This window comes from Hermetia illucens, chromosome 1, assembly GCF_905115235.1.
Source record: "Hermetia illucens chromosome 1, iHerIll2.2.curated.20191125, whole genome shotgun sequence".
NCBI lineage: Eukaryota > Metazoa > Arthropoda > Insecta > Diptera > Stratiomyidae > Hermetia > Hermetia illucens.
Window position 1 is genome coordinate 174,538,155 of NC_051849.1, and position 21,446 is coordinate 174,559,600.

Below are 21,446 nucleotides of genomic sequence, written 5' to 3' on the forward strand. Positions count from 1 at the left end.
AACCTTCCCGGCCGCCAATAACTTCTGCGCTGCGTCCACTGTAATTCAGTATTGCTACAGGCTTTCCGCAAACTCACAAAGGACTCCTCGGCAACTTCCCCCAACTTGAACTGTTTCATCAAGGCAATGCAAATTTCTCCTTTGGATGTCACTTCATCGAGATACTTGCACTGCACTCCTCGGCAACTTCCCCCAACTTGAACTGTTCCATCAAGGCAATGCAAATTCCTCCTTTGGATGTCACTTCATCGAGATCCTTGCACTGTACATAGACCTCTTGTTTTGGGTCCGTACTGTAACATTCTCCCTAAGTGAGTTCTTAACCTGAGTTTGGAAGCCATCAGTTTTTCCCAAACTGGTTTTTTTCAGCTCAAATATGAGGTCACCCTTCTGGGTCCTCCGAATCTTCCAGATATTTCCGCCTAGATCTTTTAGGTCGGGGTCAGCTTTGACCTTTTTCGCTATCTCCGCGTAGGATAAACTTCCAATGCTGGGGATCACAATTATTTCTGGGCGATTTCGCACTTTCGCCTTTTTCTTCAACTTTTTATTAACTACCTTGGTCCATCCACCGTTTTCATTCCCCTTGGATATTGCCGATTCGATTGCTCGAAGCTCGCACTTGGAGACCTGCTTTCTCTCTTCGGTGCTTTTAGTTCCTTTTTTCGGAACTATTTGTGTGGCGTTTTTCCCCTCAGGCGCCTGTTGATTTCCCAGAGGATCCACTTCTTTTTCCCGCACTCTTTTGTTTGGTGGCAGGTTGATTTCAATACGATTAGGTGCCACTTGGGTCGCCTGTGACACCGTTGGGGCAACAGATTTTGACTTGCCCTTGGAATTTCATTCCTCCTGCTGCGATTTGTTGTAGAGCACTATAATAGCTCTCACCACGTTGTGCTTGTCCTTGGTGAACTCAGGCAGCTCAACTATTTTTGCACCAAGCTGTGTAAAGGGTAATTTCTCTGCTTCAGGGCTCTGCTCTCCATGAGTTCCCTCCGCTTTCTTTTTTTTATGTTTGACTTTGGCGGAGATCTCAAAGTTGACGAACTTCTTCTGAATGGGTCCTTTTTCTGGCCCTGGGGTACCTCCTGCTCTTGGTCCTCTTGAATATTTGCGGTTGGTGTTGTTGTTGTTTTTGTCGTCCAGCGACCCGCTTTCAATGCATCCTTCTTCGATTTTCTTACTGGTGCTCTTGGTAGAGTGGTACCTCGCTTAAACACTTCCTTTTCCAAATCTAAAACACTTGCGGCATTACATATATGCCATGGCGGCCACGTTGTCCACCACCGAGGCACTGCGGTCGAGGGATATCGACGACCGGGGGCCCGCTTGCTCACTCCCAAAACCAGATGGTACTGGGATTCCGAGCCCCTGCACCGTAAGTTTTCTTCTTCTCACGTATTTCATAGTGGTTTTATGATCTGGGTATCCTTCCCATAGCCATCTCGGTCCACGCACCAGAGATGAGCAAACACTAGCCCATACACAGTCAGAAAAGAAACGTGTATGAACACATATTTGCACATCAATAGGTATGCCCCAATCCGCCAACTGGGGTCGCGTCTGATGGGAGATCTGGCCACTCCTCACAGGTCTGTTTGTATGTCTGCCTGTCGCACACATTTTTCTCGGAAACGGTTAGACCCCACATTTGGTGGAAAGGTGGGCACTGTAACCGCTCACGCATACAGTGAGTTACATCCTTCTACGTAGAATTTAAGGGGAGCCCCCATACATATACATTTTTTTTCACCAAATATAATCATGTGGTGTATTAAATGAAAGGTCTTGGTTGGTAGAAATCGCAGTATTACTAAAAAAATTATAATAGGTCAAAGTTGCCGCTTCTGTGCAAGTTTAAGTCTTTAAATATCGATATCACGCGAAAGTGGATATTCTCACATAGAACATGCATGTATTACGTGGTAGGTTCTAATGGGACAAATGCACACTCAATTGACTTTATAAAAGAAATATAGAAAACCTAAGCATCCAGTTTCCGGTTTCCCGACTTGTTTGTATTTACAGTCCCCTTGTTAATTTGGTACGAGACATCCAACGTTCATCGCTCTACACACTTCTCTATTCAGATTCTGTTCCCCTGGCGTCTCACAACAAATCTAATTTCGAGCAACTTTTCCAGAATTGGAATTATCGCTTCATGAATCTGAATAGAATAGACCGACTTCAATTTAACTGGTGGTATCACTGTCAGTGGCAACGATTTACCAAGAACTGAGCGAATTAAATATCTATGCCTGACTATAAAAGACAATGAACGGAACCAGCCGGTAATAGAGGGGAAGTTGGTGCGTTAGACTAGCACGTAGTACGTCATGATTACATCTGAAATTAGGACATGCGCGGTCGATATGCGGTTCGAGGATACTTGGCCCAAATACCAATAAAAAATTCTCAAATTAAACCGAAGCATTCGACAAGATATAAAAGAGTGGAAGAACTAGCTTCAAAGGGTATCCGGTTTGAACAACGAAGTATCATAATATGAGTTATCGACTTCAAGTTATTGTAAACATGAATCACTTAACTGTGAATAAATGATGATGTAGAAGTTATGCAGTGGCTTTTCATTGGTGTGCTCCATTATTCAGTGATGCGAATGCAAGTGTAGGAATTCCACCAAAGGAAATCCCGGGGTTATCCTTAAAAGAGGAGTTCGAAATCGTAGGGCCCTACGTATCCACGTCACAATACATATGCATATATCGATCCCAATGAAGGGATGTTTGTATTTAAATTAACTTCCCTGTGAAATCTAATTTACTGAATGCAACAAATTGCCCACCTCTTAATGGTAATTAAACTTGGGAATTAAGTTGCTATTAGTACGTGCCTTTAATCAGGTTTTTGTATCGCTGAAGGATATATTATGCCCATATCATTCATATTCAGCAATCTATGGTTCACTTCAACTGAAATTTCCTGTAATATTGACCAATTTAGTAATTAATTGCGATTGACTTAGTGGCACTGCAATTTATTTTTGCTCCATTATATGGAATAAGCCATATAATTTCGCCTCTTATTTCCAGAGACTCTCAGAAAACGTCCACCAGTAATTGCCCTAATGGAAGTCTGCCGAAGATTATCATGTTCTGGACACAGAAAAAATTTTGAAAAAAGGCCAGAAGATTTTCATTCCCGTATTCAGCATTAATCACGATCCGGATATTCATCCTAACCCGGAAGTTTTTGACCCGAGCAGATTTGAAGCAGAAGAGGTTAAAAAGACGCCACCCCATGTCCTTCCTTGGTTTTGGTGACGGTCCTAGAAATTGTATCGGAGCACGGCCAAATGCAGGCGAGAATTGGACTTGTCACGTTACTGAGAAATCACCGTTTCACCCCGGTTTTTGTCTTGTCACCAGAAGGCGGAATGTATTTGAAGGTGGAGAAGATTAATTAAGGATTTATGCTTTCTGTTTTCCAAAAAGGATCTTTGAAATTTGGTAATGTGCTGTTATTGAAATTATTTGAGAAGTTATCGATTGGGTGTTCTCATCCTGTCAAAGAAGTATGCATTCCGAATTTGTAAATAAAACGCTCTAAATTTATTTTGATCCAAATTTGTTTTATTGCCATCAAAGTAGGAAACAATGAATCTATGGTAACGTTTGACTTAATCCTTCGTTTTATAAGCCTGTGTGTATGTGGGCAACTATAGCTTCTGACCACTCAGGTCGTAGCGCCCATGGTACTCGACAGCCCCATCTAACGGAATATCCCTGATTCGTATGGCAGGATTTCCGTTAGTAGATGTAATGCTACCCATCGCAAATGGGGAACAAGCGTGTGACAAATAGACAGACGTACAGACAGAAAAGGATGGAAAGGGGAGGTCAATAACGGATGCAGTTGTCCTAGTAGCTAACATAGCTAAGGCGGCACTTGACAAGGACAAATGTTATGCAGTGATCACACTCGATGTGAGGAACGCCTTCAATTCCGCTAGACGGAGCAAGACACTTGAATCCCTAATCAACTAAGGCGTGGCGAAGTACCTGCTGCGTATCATTGTCGACTTTCTAATCAATAGGGTTCTGTACTGCGAATCAGAGGAAGGAATGAAATTATATCGAACGACACCCGTAGTTCCACAAGGGTCCGTGCTAGGACCACTCTTGTAGATTATTATGTATAACGGGGTATTGATGCTAGACATCCCTACTGGTGTGGCCTCTGTTGGTTTCGCGGACGATATTGGTGTGGCGATTGTAGTACGCCTTCTCGAAGAAGTCGAGTTTTATGCAAATGAAGCAGTCTATAAGATTAAATCCTGGTTGGAGAATGCTGGTCTACAGCTCGCAGAACATAAGACGAAATTATTACCAAGCGGCGAAAGTGCACTTCCATGAAGATCAAAGTTGAAACACAAACAATTCAATTCAAGCCTCCGCTTAAGTACTTAGGGGTAATGACTGAGCAGAGGTTAAACTTCAGCTTGCGTGTGGAGGGTGCAGTAATCAAGACATGTAACATCGGAGCCAAATATAGATGGCGCAAGGCCGACCCGTCGACTCCTTATTTCGAAGGTGGTCAGTTCGATTCAACTGTATGCACCCCAGTATGAGCACATACACTGAAAAATACAGTAAATAAGAAAAAAAGTTGGAACTGCGTGTCGCATAAGTGTACTGCGAACATGTTGGGCTTACAGAACAATATCCAATGAAGCAGCTCGCGTGATAGCAGGAATGGTCCCTATTGAGATTCTGGCGAAAGAAAGATAAAGGTTTGTGATCTTACCGGAGAATCTCCTGCTCATCGGTGACAGTTCGCATGAACTGAAACTGTCGTGGAATGGCAGGGGAAGTGGGACTAGTCAGGAAAAGGCCGCTGGGCTCACAGAATCATACGGCTTATCCGGAAATGGATCGAGCAACCCCACGGCGAGGTAGATTGCGACCTAACTCAATTCTTGAGCGGACACGGAGGCTATCAAGCATATCTGAATCGATTTGGGCGTGATGATTCACCATATTTCCCAAAATGCCCAAATATTGCAATGGGCAAAGAACACGTTTTAAGGTTTTGTTTGCAAAACAAAAGCTGCCCATATATGGCCTCCAGGCTTCAAAATACTCTCCATATCGATATCTGCTCAAATTGAGTTAATAATAGTACATTAACATATTTTTGGGAAAATTGAGTAAAAGCCCACCTTAAGTCTATCCTAGGGTCATAGGTGTGGAAGTATAGAATGGAATATGAAGCATATTATCCCCAAGTTTGGTCAAGATCATACTATTAGTAAGAAAGTTACAGCAGTTCAAAATTTACCTTATCGTGTAAATTTACTGCAACTAGATATCAATATCACACTAAAGTGAGTAGTCTGACATGCTAAATGCATATACATAATTAGCTACGTGCAAATGGGTTAGTTTTCCACTCAAATATACTCACAGAAGAAGCAAACAAAACCTTTCATACCTGAAAGCTTCCGGTTTCCCCGACTTGTTTTTCGTTGCCCGAGATTCGTAGCCCAAAGGGCTGCATTTGAAGCTACAACCGGGGAGCACTTTACACCCGAAAATATAATGCAACATATCATGAAAGCCAAGGGACAAAAGTCGAAAAGATAATTGCAGTCATCGGTAAGAAGCTTAGGAATGAAGAAGTTAGCCGAAAAAATGACGCGAGAGAAACACGAATATTAACACGAGCGCAGAATAAATTCTGATCCATCCCCGCGGCATAATACCAAATAGGGGTCCCGCGGGGAGATTTTAGTGGGTAAGAGTCCTACATAACCGTGTGGCGAGGAGCATGCGGTAGCTTTTGAAGCTTTCAACGTTCCATTGGCAAAAAGAAACAAACAGACAGACAGACAGTAAACCGATTTTAATGAGGTTTTGTTTTACACAAAACATTAACAAGTCGGGAAACAGGAAATTGAACGCTTAAGGTATGAAAGATTTTATATATTTCTTTTATACAAACATTTGAGAGGACATTTGATTCATTAGTACCTAGCGCGTAATGTACACATATATATATCATGTCAGAATATCCATTTTTGTGTGTTACCGATATTCCCAGTCTTAGAATTTGTTCTGAGGCGACAATTTTGCCCTATTATGACTTTGTTAGCAATAGTGCGATTTCCACCAACCCTGGTTCCACATTGCTGCAAAATTTAACGATTCTTGGATGAATATAGATTGGGATTTCCAGTCAATTAATACAAATTTGAACAGATATCGGTATAGAAGGTATTTCGAAGCCTAGGCAGCTTACTGAATTTTCAGATTTTTTTTTTAAGGGAAACGGGAACGTGAAAGAAATTATAACTTTTCCTCCCTGCCCTGTCGCTTTGTAAATTAAATGTCAAAACTAAAACCAATTTTGAAAAGCACTAATCGATGGCTTTCTTTCGATACCCGAAATGACTACATTAGGTGAAAAGAGTTTTACACACCCCTTTCGTATGCTACGTATGCGGATCCTCTCTAATTTCCTTCTAAACGATGTATCTTACGCCACGCTGAATGAACAGTTCCTACATTCCCAGCAAATTTCGTGCCAACCGCTATAACCGTTTGCGAGGAAAACGCGTGTGGCAGAGAAACAGACGAACAGACACACAGGGAGACAAAAAACTGATTTTAATAAGATTTAATTTGACACAAAGCCTTAAAAAGATGCGTGGAGATGTACCTGTGTGAAACCGGATTATCATATTTTGGAATTTTACTGGAAAATTTCCCCGGAAATTTCGTCCACGAATTATACCGAAAAGCATATTATTGGAATCTTCGGAGGAATTCGTACTATTGTTAACAAATTACAAATTACTATGGCAAGGATACCCAATATTGTATTGAAGGTATAATCAAATATATTAACATTCAAGCTGAATGCCCTTTGAACGAAATATTCTCACACGATAAGTAGTATTCAGGTGGTTACTAAAGAGAAGAAATTTCGGAATTCATGCTGACCATGCGAAACACATGTACCAGATAACACTTATCATCGTTTCAAAGATTTTATATATAGTATAAGGGAATGCGATTCAGTCTATTATTACCCGTGCAACAGTGCATTGAAAGTGGTTGCTTTATTTCGTAGAAAACATGGAGTTCTTTACCTCTGTAATTTGGCTGACAGTGATCCTACTTGGTGTAGTTTACTTTTATTTCCGGCGAAAGTATTCTTATTGGAAAAACCGTGGAGTACCGTACATAGAACCAACATTTCCATTGGGGAATCTGTCCCGGAAAAACATCGGTAACTTGAGAGAGGTGTTCGAGAAAGTGTACAATATGAGAGAAAAATGTCCCTTTGTTGGAGCGTACTTCGTTGTTAAACCCGTGGCAATAGCAACTGACCTGGATTTCATAAAAGACGTGTTAGTGAAAGACTTCAACAATTTTCATGGACGTGGTATTCACATAAATGAGAAAGATAGTCCCCTCTCCGCACATTTGTTTGCCTTGGATGGACCAAAATGGAGATCGCTTCGGATGAAACTTTCACCTACTTTCACTTCTGGAAAAATGAAATATATGTTTCCTTCCATAGTTGGTGTTTCTGAGCAGTTCAATCAAACTTTGGGTGAAATATTGCACGATCAGAGTGACATTGATGTGAAGGAAATTCTTTCTTGTTTTACAACTGACGTTATCGGAACATGCGCCTTTGGAGTAGAGTGTAACAGTTTAAAAGATCCCAACGCAGTGTTCCGCGAATATGGTCGCAAGGTTCTTAAACCATCGAAACTACGCTCAATAGCATTGGTCCTCGCCCGAACATCAAAACTGGCCGCCACATTACGTTTATCGGTTTTCGGTAAGGACATCACTAATTTCTTCATCGGTATTGTTCGTCAAACCATCGAACACCGTGAGAAAAATAATGTCAAACGTAATGACTTCATGGACCTACTAATTGACTTGAAAAACAACGATACTTTGGATGAAGACAAAAAAATCAAATTAGAGAAGCTTACTTTGGAGCAAGTGGCGGCCCAGGCATTCGTCTTCTTTGTCGCTGGATTCGAAACTTCTTCTACGACGATGATGTTTGCCTTGTACGAATTAGCGTTGAATCAAGAGATCCAGGACAAGCTACGAACTGAAATAAATACTGTCTGTGCGAAGCATGGAGGCCGTTTAACGTATGAGGCCATGAATGATATGGTGTATCTGGGTCAAGTTGTCAATGGTAAGTTTAAACTTAATCAAGTGCGAATGAGAGACTCTGTATCAGTCATTACTGAAGACACTGGCAAATTGGTTGTTATGTACAACTTCGTCAATTGGAATACCATCATTTGCTTCTGTCTTGTTTTAGCAAATTCGTGCCAACTAATAAACACCAAATTCCTCTCTCTGCTTTATTCCAGAAACTTTGCGAAAACACCCACCTGTTGTTGTATTGCAGCGTGTAGCACAAGACGACTACAAAGTTGCAAACACGAAATTGGTGATTGAAAAAGGAACAACTGTAATGGTCCCCACCTATCAGATTCAGCACGATGAACGCTACTATCCAAACCCCGAGAAGTTTGATCCTGATCGTTTCCTGCCCGAAGTGTGTAAGTCCCGGCATCCAATGACATTCTTGAGCTTTGGAGATGGTCCCAGAAATTGCATCGGTTTGAGGTTTGGTAGGCTGCAATCACGGGTGGGCCTTGCTATGCTGTTGAAAAACTATCGATTTGAACCATCGGAAAAAACACCAATTCCAAAAAAGCTTTTACCACGTGGTGGAATTTTGGCGTCTGTCGACCGACTGCATTTGAAAATTATCAAAATTTGATTTCAAAGTTTTAAGGTCTTCTTCAAATGCGTTACTATGTTGATACAGACTAATAAACGTTATTTCCTGGATATATTCAACTATTCCGCAGTTAGTAGTTCGGTATTGTTGTCCAAGTATATGATTTAATATAGTTGTTTTAATTGTCATTTTAGAACGGTGATGAAGAAAGTCACAAATTTGCCCATTAAAATTCGGTTTCCTTTTCTTTAGCGGTTGCATCGTTCACTGACATGAATCTAAAAGTTGGAATTCCAAAAATGTTCCAGTCCTGCTCATTTGAAACTGTCCCAATAGGAGGGGAACATAAAGATCTTGATTGCGTTCCTTATATAGATACCAAATCTTAAGTGACGGTGCAAAGGGCAAGTAAACCAAAGGTATCTTGAGGTAAATACAAACGTAGGGTGTTCAAAATGATCACACCTTCCCGCAAAACGGACCTCAGCCCACGGTGCAACTGGATATCTTCTCGATTCCGAGGACCGAGGAGGAGGTGGAGTTTGGTTCTGTTATCGAAGCCTCAGAGGTCACTACGGCGATTCCTCTATATATCCCTATTTGTTGGTGGTCGGTCTGAGTCTAGGTTTTGGTGAATCTGTCTTTCGTTCGATACGATAGCGGTGGTCATGTATATAACTCGGCAGGCGTCGGTAGTTCATAAATGCTATGCTGTGGTGATGCTCGATCTCAGGAATTAATTTAATTCTGGCAATTGCAGTTGAATTAAGGATATATTCGCAAAACTCGGAGTCCCCAGTTACGAGAGTAGCTTCTTGGTGAGACTTATTTAACACGTAAGGAATAACGAATCCAGAGAATTTACTGTGACACCGAGTGTTACTTAAGGCTTAGTGATGAGACCCTTCATGTTGAACATAATATATGATGGTGTATTTGACCGTCACTCAGACGGTTGTTTCAAAAGGGATCTGTAGATGTCTGGGGGTAATGGTCCAAGCTGAGCCTTATTAGGACTATTTGCGAGAGCAGGCAGCAAAAACTAGGGCTGCTTATTACAGGCATGTTGGGATCCAGGTTGCTATACCCGGCGCCTATGCGGCCGGGAGCACTAGACAACAACGATAAACTGGGCAAGAATGATTGGATCTTTTACTGATTTGGGTGCATTGTCCCTACCACTAAGCAATCCCAATCCTAATACACATAAATTGGGGGTGCAAAATATTCTTTTACAAATGTTGTGAAGTGGAGTATCACAGTAAAGGTATCGACTAGCACTTTCCAAAATATTCCATAGTTTTTGTATCAGTTATCAAAATGGAAAAGCGAAGTGGCAAGTTAGAAAAGGCCAGCTATTATAATGAACCATTTCGTCAAGGTCAAATTTGTCCGTTACGAATAAATTCACTGCAATTCAAAACTTGGAAATTTATAGGCATCGCACTATAGGGAATAGTCTGCCGTACTTCTTCTTTTTCTCTAGCCTTCGTCCCGTTCACAACTAGGGTTTGCTCGACGTGATCAGTTCTTCCATTTTGCTGTGCCATTTACGTGATCTGGCTGCAGTCGTGAGGCTTTCAAATCACTACCAAACGCATCAAGACACCGTTGTTTCGACCAGCTTGTTGCAGATATTTTGCCACAATCCGTTGCGACCACTTCAGTAGGTTTGCGAACCCAACTCCTGAAATGGACTAGACAAATAAAACGACAGAGCACTACCAAGCGCTGGGCAAGTTCAAAATCTTACCGGCCGTTGCTACACGAAAAAGTCGTCTAGGGTTTCCCGCAATATGCCCACGTAATGTGCAGCGGCTTGCAAATCAGGAACGCCTTATCGCTCTCAGGTCGAATATATTGCCGCCCGCTGTTACACAAAAGATCCGTCGAGTGTTTCCTGCAATGTGTGGTGAGTTGCAGACAAGTAACGTTTTATTACTCGCGGGGACAAAATCCCCCCTCATTACGGAGCGTGTTTGATTTGAAGTCATCGCCGAAGCTGATGATCAGCGTCCGCTGATGTTCGGGACCAATTCCAAAGAGCGTGTATAGAATTTTCGTAAATGAATTCTTTGCATAGATTAGGTATTTCCAGGCTCTATATATCTCAAGCATTACCAAGAATCTCTCAAATCAATCACCTGGTCAGAAGATTCGCGTTGGAGTTACTGGTTTGAGTGGTCAAAAAGTTCCCATTAATTATGGACATTGGACGCTGACGAGTGGAAAATAAAGTGAAAAGGGGTTTATCGAAAAATATGTTATCCCCGTGAAGCTCACGTAGTTCAAATTCGGGACACATGAAAGCACAAACTTTCCACGGTATGCAGTCGGTTGTGATCTGGCAAATTTAACTTTAGATGTATTCAGAATGGAACTTACACTTGAAACCAGCGGAATTTTTTTAGGTCACTGAACCAATCAATATTGACCGTCCAGTCAGAGCAATTTTCAGTACACAAAACAGAACAATATTGGGATGGACTTTGGGGGTTCCCCGCCTAGCATGTTAAGCAAGCTGATTGGTTTACCTCAAAGGCATACGCTGCTATACCGGAATTTTGTGGATGTTAGCCAAGAAGAGGTTCGACGAGCCATAAATACATCGAAGAACTGGATTGGCACTAGTGTTGAAACATGGTATAAATCAGGTTATTAGTCGGCGGGAGAATTTCCACAATTGCTCAGTGAGGGGATTACATACTTTATCGCTCAAAAGCAGACGGTATAGCATCAGAAGACACAAGAACGATTACTTGCTCACAATACGTCTACGATTTATTAGCCTTATTGCAACAATAAGATTGGAACCTGCGCTACTTGGAAAAGTATGCGCACAAGGACGATGCGAAGAACGGAACAAAAACGTCTGTGAAGAAGTGCATTCTTCATAAATGATATTTTGATAATTCAGTGGATGTTTGTGAATGTTAATTATTCTCGTTAATTTCGGCTAGATAGTTTCCGAAAATGAGTCCTGTCTCAGTGTGTACATTTGGTTCCCTGCTCGCCCACTTTGCACTTCGCGTCAAACCTAATGTCAGATGCGGAAAGTACTAACCGAGGCCTTTCATTTAATACTACAATTTTTTTTTTAAATTACCCCTTTACATGTATTTTAAAGGGGGCTCCCCTTTAAGGGGGTCATCGCGTGTGTCCGATCCGCGGGATCGATTTTTTTTGGCATCAATTGTATTTAGATATAGTGTAGAATATACGGGCAAAGTAATTTTTTTATTTTCAGAGTCATTCGGAAATTATAGTGTTAAGCACGTGATAAGTCACATGCCAGATTTATGTCGATCGCGGTAATAAAGTGCGTATATATCGGTGCGAATAGTTTTCGAATGACTTCGCTAAAAGGACAAGAATTGAAGCCAAGGCTGTACATGTGTTTCTTCAAGAAACCAAAGGTTTATGAACTAGGTATAGCAGATTAATGGTCAGTTAAGGTTTTATGGCTATAAATCACACTTTTTACTGGTGCTACTTTTTAAATACATTCTTCTCGAAACTTCATATTGAAAATCTGCTGCCACCATAGCAAAAAATCTATCCAACGGAATTCTTTGAAATTTTCATGACCTAGTCAGAATATACTACTTGTTGCCATCTAGAAGGCAACTGCATTATCCCCCCCTTAAATCCCCCCCCCTCCTTATTTGCAAAAAACTCAAACAGCCAGTTTTCGCAAGCCTCTTTTGAGGCGAACTCAGTAGCACTAAGAGCGTTTTGCATGAACCGGAAGAGATGGTAATCACTTGGTGCCAGGCTTGGACTATACGGTAGGTGCGATAGGACATCCCATCTGAGCTCCCGTAGCTTCTGGCGGATCATCAAAGTTGTATGAGGCCGAGCGTTGTCCTGGTCGAATAGAACACCATTCCTATTGATCAATCCTGGCCGCTTCTGGTCAATCGCCTGCTTCAAACTGTCGAGTTGCTCGCAGTAGAGGACCGAATTGAGGGTCTGGCCATAGTTGAGCAGCTCATAGTGGATGACTCCCTTCCAATCCCACCAAACACACAGCAAAACCTTCCTGGCCGTGAATCCGGGCTTGGCGATGGTTTGGGCCGGCTCGCCGCGCTTCGACCACGATCTCTTTCGCTTGAGATTTTCGTACGTGGTCCACCTTTCATCTCCAGTCGCCATCCGCTTCAAAAATGGGTCAAATTAGTTCCGTTTCAGCAGTGTATCACAGGCGTTGATTTGGGCCAAGAGATTTTTTTGCGTCAACCCGTGTGGCATCCAAAGATCCAGCTTTTTTTGGAATCCAATTTTCTGCAAATGGTTCCAAACGGTTTTATGATCCTTACCCAATTTCTGGCCAATCGAGCGAATATTCACATGCCGGTCTACTTGGATGATTTCGACGATTTTATCGGTTTCTACGACGATTGGCCTACCAGTACGGGGTGTATCTTCGACATCCACTACACCAGAACGAGATCGATCGAACCAACGCTGTACTGTCCGAATCGTTGCAGTATCGGATTCATAAACTTCACAATTTTTTTCAGCCGCCTTCTTTGCATTTTTTCCTCTCAGGTAGTAAAAATGTAAAATATGAGGAATTTCTTCCTTGGTGGACTCCATTTTTGACGCGCTATAACTTGAGACTGAAAAGTACGATCATAAAACTGTCAGAGAGACACCTGTAGCCCAGATTATCGTCTTCAAATCGCCGTATAGTATAACCCGATGTGATAAGTACAACACAATATATGTTTAAGTGTCGCCATCTATTGACAAAATATGACATTATTTTTTCCCCAACCTAATATTAAAACTTATTAGAATCGATTCACTGTCTGTCACACGAACTTTTCTCCAAAACGGCTAAACCGATCCGAACGAAATTTGGTGGACATATGGGAACTATGAAATCTCACGCATACAGTGAGTGACATAAATTTACGTGGAGGGATGTGAAATTTTTTTTCATCGAATATCAAGTGGGGTATTAAATGAAAGGTGGCAGTTAGTACTTTCCGAAACTGATATTAGTTTTGACGTGAATTGTAAAATGCGCGAATAAGGAGTCGAAAAGTACACACTTAAAGTGAGGCAAGACTCATTTTCGGAAACTTCCTCAAATCCGTTAAAAACAGAAAGGTGCGCTTAGATTAAATCTAGGCCCCAAAATATATCCCATTTGGATATCTGCTCAAATAAACCTACTAATAGTATATCACCAAATTTCGGAATTCGGCTGAAAAGCCCCTTAATGAATGAAAAGGCGAGAGCTGCTGTACTACCTCTGAACACTTCAAAGCACCTGGCATGGATGGCGTCTCCCCAGCGATGCTAAAGGAGTGTAAAGAGCACTTAGAGCAACTTCTAAGAAATATTTTTCGAGGATGTCTTGCTCTGGGTTACGCGCCTTCCTCTTGCTAGAAGGTGAAGGTAGTCTTCTTACCAAAACCTGGGAAAGATGACTATTCAAATCCAAAGAATTTCAGGAAAATCAGAATAACATCATTTTCATTGAAATGTCTGGAGAGATTGGTTGGGGACACATTCGCGAGAAGGCGCTAAGGTCACAGCCCTAAATGAATACCAACATGCTTACCATTGTGGACAGTCCTGTAAGTCTGCTCTTCATTCTTTGGTTTGAAAGATAGAGGATGCACCTCTGAAGAGGGAGTACGCGATGGGAGTGTTCGTGGACATTTAAGCGGCTTTTGACTATGCGCCCTTCTAGAAGCTCTGTGATGCCGCCAGAGAGCATGGTGTTGACGAAACTCTAATAAAGTGGAACAATGCTATGTTAACGCAGAGATTTTTGTGTGCTGAAGTGCGTGCTGATCGCTACCTAACAACGCAAGCGATTAAAGGCTGCCCTCAGGGAGGTGTGCTATCGCCACTTCTGTGTCGTATGTTGGTCAACTCACTATTATGCAAATTGCAATATCTGCAAAAACACGTTCAACCTTATGCGGATGACGTGGCTGTGCTAGCTGATGGTCGAGATCTCAGAATGGTATAGAAATAGACAACGCGTCGTTGATTTGATTGACAGTTGGTGTCTCAGGAACGGACTTTCAGCAAATCCAAATAAAACCAAAATGATATTATGTACAAAAGGAGGAAACTGAGGAAATGAGGGGTACAACCCTTCAGCTCTCGGAAGTAGTGAAATATTTGGGAGTTATTCTAAACAAGAAACTTGTTTGGAACAAACATGTAGAGGTAAAGATAAAACGAGCTCTCACAGTTTATGGGCTGTATAAGCGGACGTTAGCCTCGACATGGGGGCTTAGGTCTAAGGTAGTAATGTGGATATACATTATTATCGTTAGGCCGATATTCGCTTATGCATCCCTAGTGTGGTGGGTTAAGGTGAAACAAAAGAGTTTTCGCTGGAAACTAGCCATACTGCAAAGAACTGTCTGTCGTTGTATCACCAATGCCATGAGCACCAAATTCGCCGCAGCTCTGCACGCATTACTCAACTTACTACCTTGGATTTGTTTATTCATAGCACTGCAATGAGAGCAGCTCATAGACTAATTCGATTATATCTATGGGGAAACAAGGGACGTGGAGCCACAGAGCATTGAAAGAGTCATTGGGGGAACTGAATCTAGTTTTCGCAATGCCATCCCACTATCAGATCCCCATACATTTGTTTGGTAGAACATATGATATTATCTTGAAACGGAGAGAAAGTTGAAATGGACCAGAAGAATGCGTATCAGTCTATGCACCATCTCTTCATCGAATTCAAAGCCGTCTATGATAGCATAGCCAAGGGTAAAACAGTCCACGGCCATGAGAGAATTCGGTATCCCGACGAAAGTGATAAGACTGACTAGGCTGACCCTGACCAATGTGCGAGGCCAGATAAAAGCAGCAGGATCACCCCCAAGACCATTCGACATCAACAACGGTCTACGACAAGGAGATGCCCTATCATGCGTCCTCTTTAACCTGGCCCTCGAGAAGGTGATCCGTGATGCTGAGGTAAATGCAAGAGGTACGATCCTCTTTAAGTCCACCCAACTACTGGCCTAAGCTGACGATATCAACATTATGGGAAGAACGACCCGAGACATACAAACTGCCTTCATCCAGATCGGGCAACGTCAGCACCGAAAATCAACCAACCAACAACATCAAACTGCACTGGTTAAACGGGAAGAATAACGATAGGAGAATACAACTTTGAGACCGTTGATAACTTCTCCTATCTAGGGTCGGAAATCACAACCGATAACAGCTACGATGATGAAATCCGTGCACGGTTGTTGTCAGCCAACCGAGCCAATTTCAACTTACAAAAACTGTTCCGCTCGAAACGTCTCACTGTAGGGTTAAAGCTCTTACTGTACAAGACAATGACAAGACAGTCCTCATGTATTCCTTGGAAACTTGGGTTCTTAGCAAGATAAATTGCGAACTCTTGGCCGTGTTCGACAGAAGAATCCTCCGAAGAATTTTCGGCCCTCTATATGAGGATGGACGATTCCGTAGCCTACATAACGACGAAATCTATGAGCGATACCATGACTGTCAAGTTGTGGATAAAATCCGGCTCAATAGGTTACGGTGGGCGGGTCACTTAATCCGTATAGATGAGGATGATCCCACCCGGAAAGTCTATAAGGGCAATATCTATGGTAGAAAAAGAAGACGAGGCAGACCCTGCCTGAGATGGACCCGGCGCAAAACCGGGATGTTTGCGGTTCTTTTTTAAGATAGGCCTAGTCCGGATAACGGTTGTTGCGCCGTTAATGATGATGATAGTCATCTGCGGTATTAAATATAAGGTTTCGATTCGTACTTTTCGAAACCGATATTAGTTGTAAAAAAGTCAATTTCAAGGAAGCGTCCTCAGAAACTATTCGACTTGAATATCTTAAAAGAGAAGTGGTGTTCCATGCATATCTAGGCCCCAAAAGTATGCCCATTGCGTAAAGTTAATAATAGAATATTACCATATTTATATATTTTCCGGAAATTGATTCGGGACCCCCCTTCATTTCATCCCAAAATCATCAACTCTTGCTCTAATATAGGCTATAGAGTATAATACTACCACGTTTGATGAAAATCGCACTATTACTAACCGAGCTATAATTGATCAAAATTGTAATCTTTATGCGAATTTCCTGCATTCTTTACTCCATACTTTGAATGTCAATATCATACTAAAGTGAGTGGTTTGACAAAGCAAATTCACAAACAATTTAGGCTAGGTACAAATGGGACAAATGACCACCTAAATATGGTTACCTAAGAAATACAGAAAATCTTTCATACCTGAAGAGCCATGAATGTTTGCGGGGATTTTAGATGTTGACTTCAAAATAAATGACTACTCACGATGAATAGCTTCCAAGAGATTAGTACAGGAAACCAATTTAGAAATTCATGCTGGCCATGCGGAACACATGAAGATTGCCTTTACAGTATGTTAGATAACGCTTATCTGTGATTTAGATATTTCATATATAGTAAAAGCGAATATTATACGTGCACACTTCATTATCACCCGCGTTAGTAGCACAGTAAACGTGGTTAATTTATCTCGTAGAGAGCATGGAGTTCTTTACCTCTGCAATCTGGTGGATCGTAAACCTCCTCGGTGTAGTTTACTTTTATTTCCAACGAAAGTTTGCCTATTGGAAAAACCGTGGTGTTCCGTACATAGAACCATTATTTCCATTGGGAAATCTGTCCCGGAAAAACATCGGTAACTTGAGAGAGGTTTTTGAGAGACTGTACAAATTAAGAGCAGAATCTCCTTTTGTTGGAGCATACTTCCTTGCCAAGCCAGTGGCCGTAGCAACTGACCTGGATTTTATAAAAGACGTGTTAGTGAAAGATTTCAATAAGTTTCACGGACGTGGTATTTATGTAAATGAAAAGATAATCCCCTCTCTGCACATCTGTTTGCCCTGGATTGACCAAAATGGAAATCATTTCGGATGAAGCTTTCACTTCTTGAAAAATGAAATTTATGTTTCCTACCATGGTAGGGGTTTCTGACCAATTTAAGGAAAGTTTGGATCAAATGTTGAACGATCACAGGGAGGTTGATGTGAAGGAAATTCTTTCTTGTTCTACGACTGATGTTATCGGAACATGCGCCTTTGGATTAGAGTGTAACAGTTTGAAAGACCCCAATGCAGCGTTTCGCGAATATGATTGCAAAGTTATTATGCCATCGAAACTGCGCTTAATAAGGTCGATCTTTCTCCGAATCCCGAAACTTGCCGCCGCACTACGTTTACCAATTTTAAGTAAGGAAATCAGTAACTTTTTCTTGGGTATTGTTCGTCAAACCATCGAACACCGTGAGAAAAATAATATACAACGCAACGACTTTATGAACTTACTTATTCACTTGAAAAACAACGATACTTTGGATGAGGAAAACAAAATCAAATTAGGAAAGCTTACTTTGGAGCAAGTGGCGGCTCAGGTATTCGTTTTCTTTGTCGCCGGATTCGAAACCTCTTCTACAACGTTTGCCTTGTACGAACTGGCGTTGAATCCAGACATGCAGATACTATCTATGGGAAGCATGAAGGTCGCTTGACGTATGAGGCCATGAAGGATATGTATTTGGACCAAGTGATTAATGGTAAGTTTGAATCTTATCGAATATGAATGGGAGACTTGGGATTAGTTATTACCGGAGACATTGGCAAATTCGTCGTTATATACAACTTCGTCAGTAACTCGTAACTTATTTTAGTGGAATTTTGGCAACCAGCTTAATCAATTTTCATTGTGTTTGAGGAACTTTGCGAAAATATCCACCTGTTCCTGCGTTGCAGCGTACAGCTCAAGACAACTACAAAGTTGCAAATTCGAAATTGGTGATTGAGAAAGGAACAACTGTAATGATTCCTGCTTATCAAATCCAAAGTGATGAACGATACTATCCAGACCCCGAGAAGTTCGATCCTGACCAATCCAATGACATTCTTGAGCTTTTGAGATGGTCCGAGAAATTGCATAGGAATGAGATTCGGAAGAATGCAATCACGGGTGGGTCTTGCTATGCTGTTGAAGAACTATCGATTTGAACCATCTGGGAAAACGCCAATTCCAATGAAATTTTCAACAGGTGGTGGGATTTTGGTACCTGTAAACGGAATGCATTTGAAAGTTATTAAACTTTGATTTTGTAGTATTAAGGCTTAATTAAATCAACCCGGTGATAGGGCGCGATATTGTTGCCCAAGTACATATTTGGTTTCGTTTGGCAAGGTTGTTTTATGTTAATAATTGTTAAAAACGATGACGAAGAAACTGACAGGTCTGCTGATCAAGTTCCAGTCACCACTATTCCTCCAAACTGTGCGAAATGATCCTATAGTCGGGCATGCAAGAGATCATGCTTCCAAAGTACGTAATTTAAAACCCTGTTAGGAAGAAAAAAGCAATAAGGTAGGACCAAAAAATTTGGTGTTCAAACCACTTGTCCCGTCAAATTCAGGGGAAGCATACTTAAATAATTATACCAAAAGCAGGCGTTCGTATTCAGATTTTCGAGAAACTGAACTGAATAGTTATAAACGACACAAAGTCCACTAATATACCACATTATGTACCATATAGTAGTATGCGTATCGGGTTTATTAGGAGGGACCACCACAATTGACTGATATTTAATAGAGGAATAAGCTTTATAATGAACTGTGAACTTATGTATCTGAGCTAATAGATTGTTCATAGCACAACACAGTATGTTTGTTCAGGAAGTCATACACGCTTGTGCAGGAAGTCCTAGAAAAAATGGTCAAAGTCAAGTGAGTAGGAATTTAGGCAAGTGGAAATGGTATGTCGAATCACAAAATCATCAGATTCTAAATTGAGGCAACTCAGAAGTAGAAAGAATTGTATGGAATCCCAAGACAACAGTCTGGCATCTGAGTGGCAACATCTAAAGTTGAGCGGAAATGTCAAGAGGTAAACAGAGCAGGAAGCAGTTTTACAAGATCTCAGTAGAGTCGTCATTGACGTATATAAGGCCAGCTTTCCAGCTAAGACAGTTACATCATCAAAGTAGAGCGAAGCTTTTAAACTCTTCAATCTGACGAAACAAAACCGAAACAGAGATACAAAAATATGTTGACGACGTATAGCAGCGCGATCGGCAAAGCAAAACGATACTGCTTCTGGGTACTCTGTGAACGGATCAAAGATACCACAAAATCATCGAGGCTATCCAAAGTTATAGCCGGGAAGAACGCAATACCTCTTGTTAATTTAAAGAGGGAAGCTGCAACATTTAAGGAGAATGAGGAAGGCAGGGTACATTTGTTTCTCGGAGTTTATTTCTCGGAATCCTACCAGCCTTCGGATACAGCACTTTGCTTGACATCCCAACGGTTGACCGGCAGAAGGGGGAAAAAAAGGAAAACTGGCAAGTCGGAGAAGACGCTTGCATAGAATCTATAGTAAGATGGACAATGAGAACGTTTAAACTGCTGCAATCAGTTAGAGCAGATGAGATTTTCTCCTCTCCTCCATGAGAGATCCCCTGTGAGGGCTTGAGAATACACTCAAAGTCTTCCTTACTTTTCATAAGAGGCGACTAAAAGGGATGGAAATTTGTTGGCTAGCAACCTCTAAAATTTTGAAACTTCGTTGTCACCGAAATAACAACAACGCACCAGATAGGGGCTGACCTCACGCCGAAAAAATTTGGCTATCGAAAACGAATTATGATTGGTTCGTGGAAAGTACGCTCGCTTCTCGATAACCGTATCAAAGGTCTCCACAATCCAACTCAAACGGGAATTCCAATGATACAGGGTGCGGCAGCATAACTTCCTTTTTTAAAATGCGCGCCACTCAGTTAGTTGATGTCATAGCGGAGCGCTAGTGGTCTCGTTCAATAGGGGATACTGTAAAGTTTTGTCCCGACATGGTTCAGTCGCCATCATGCGTTGGAATAGTGAGGAGCGTGCCTTTGCCGTTGAGGTTTACTTTTCAAACGGATGTTCGGTTATTGCAACACAGCGTGCATTTCGGAATCACTTTAATTTAGCCCCGTTGCCTCCCGTCCCAGACCGCAAATCAATTGTTACATGGGTCACTACATTCAGACAAACTGCGAGTGCGACAAAAGGAAGAACTGGAGTCCCGCGGCCCGTTAGATCACCTGAGAACATTGAAGCAGTGAGAGCGTCAATGTTGCGATCGCCACGGCGTTCTGCGCGCAAACACGCATCTACCCTTGGACTATCCGATCGTTCTGTGAGAAGAATTCTCCGTGATGATATTCATTTTCATCCCTATAAGATGGCGGTAGTGCAGGAACTTTCAGAACGTGACTTCAATTCTCGGATGAACGCGTGTGAGCTTCTTCTTGATGTCGTTCCCGAGGATGCTATTGTTTTTTTAGCGATGAAGCCCATTTTCATTTGTGTGGGTCGGTTAACAAACAAAACATGCGCTACTGGGCTGACACCAACCCTCAAAATTGCATCAAAAGCCTTTGCATTTACCCCAAGTCACAGTGTGGTGTGCAATTTGCTCAGCTGGAATTAGTGGTCCCTGGTTTTTTGAGGAAAATGAGGTTACAGTGACAGTGAATTCGGACCGGTATGTAAACATGCTACAGATTCTTTTTTCCCAAGGCTAGAAAATTTGGATTTGGGGGACACTTGGTTCCAACAAGACGGTGCAACAGCACACACTTCAAGTGCACCGAAGGCTGTTTTGAGGGAACA

The 21,446-nt window shown here is 41.8% G+C and overlaps 2 protein-coding genes across 2 annotated transcripts; both read left to right on the forward strand.

The window, feature by feature from the left end:
- The first annotated feature begins 7,069 nt into the window (after positions 1 to 7,069).
- On the forward strand, positions 7,070 to 8,854 carry LOC119661103 (probable cytochrome P450 6a20). The gene is made up of 2 exons (XM_038070293.1): positions 7,070 to 8,190; positions 8,372 to 8,854. Exons 1-2 carry the CDS (start codon positions 7,101 to 7,103, stop codon positions 8,785 to 8,787), a joined length of 1,506 nt encoding a protein of 501 aa, XP_037926221.1. The 5' UTR covers positions 7,070 to 7,100; the 3' UTR covers positions 8,788 to 8,854.
- An 8,407-nt stretch (positions 8,855 to 17,261) lies between these two features.
- Positions 17,262 to 18,704, forward strand: LOC119661782 (probable cytochrome P450 6a21). The gene is made up of 2 exons (XM_038071258.1): positions 17,262 to 18,343; positions 18,502 to 18,704. Exon 1 carries the CDS (start codon positions 17,708 to 17,710, stop codon positions 18,296 to 18,298), a length of 591 nt encoding a protein of 196 aa, XP_037927186.1. The 5' UTR covers positions 17,262 to 17,707; the 3' UTR covers positions 18,299 to 18,343; positions 18,502 to 18,704.
- The last annotated feature ends 2,742 nt before the right edge of the window (positions 18,705 to 21,446 follow it).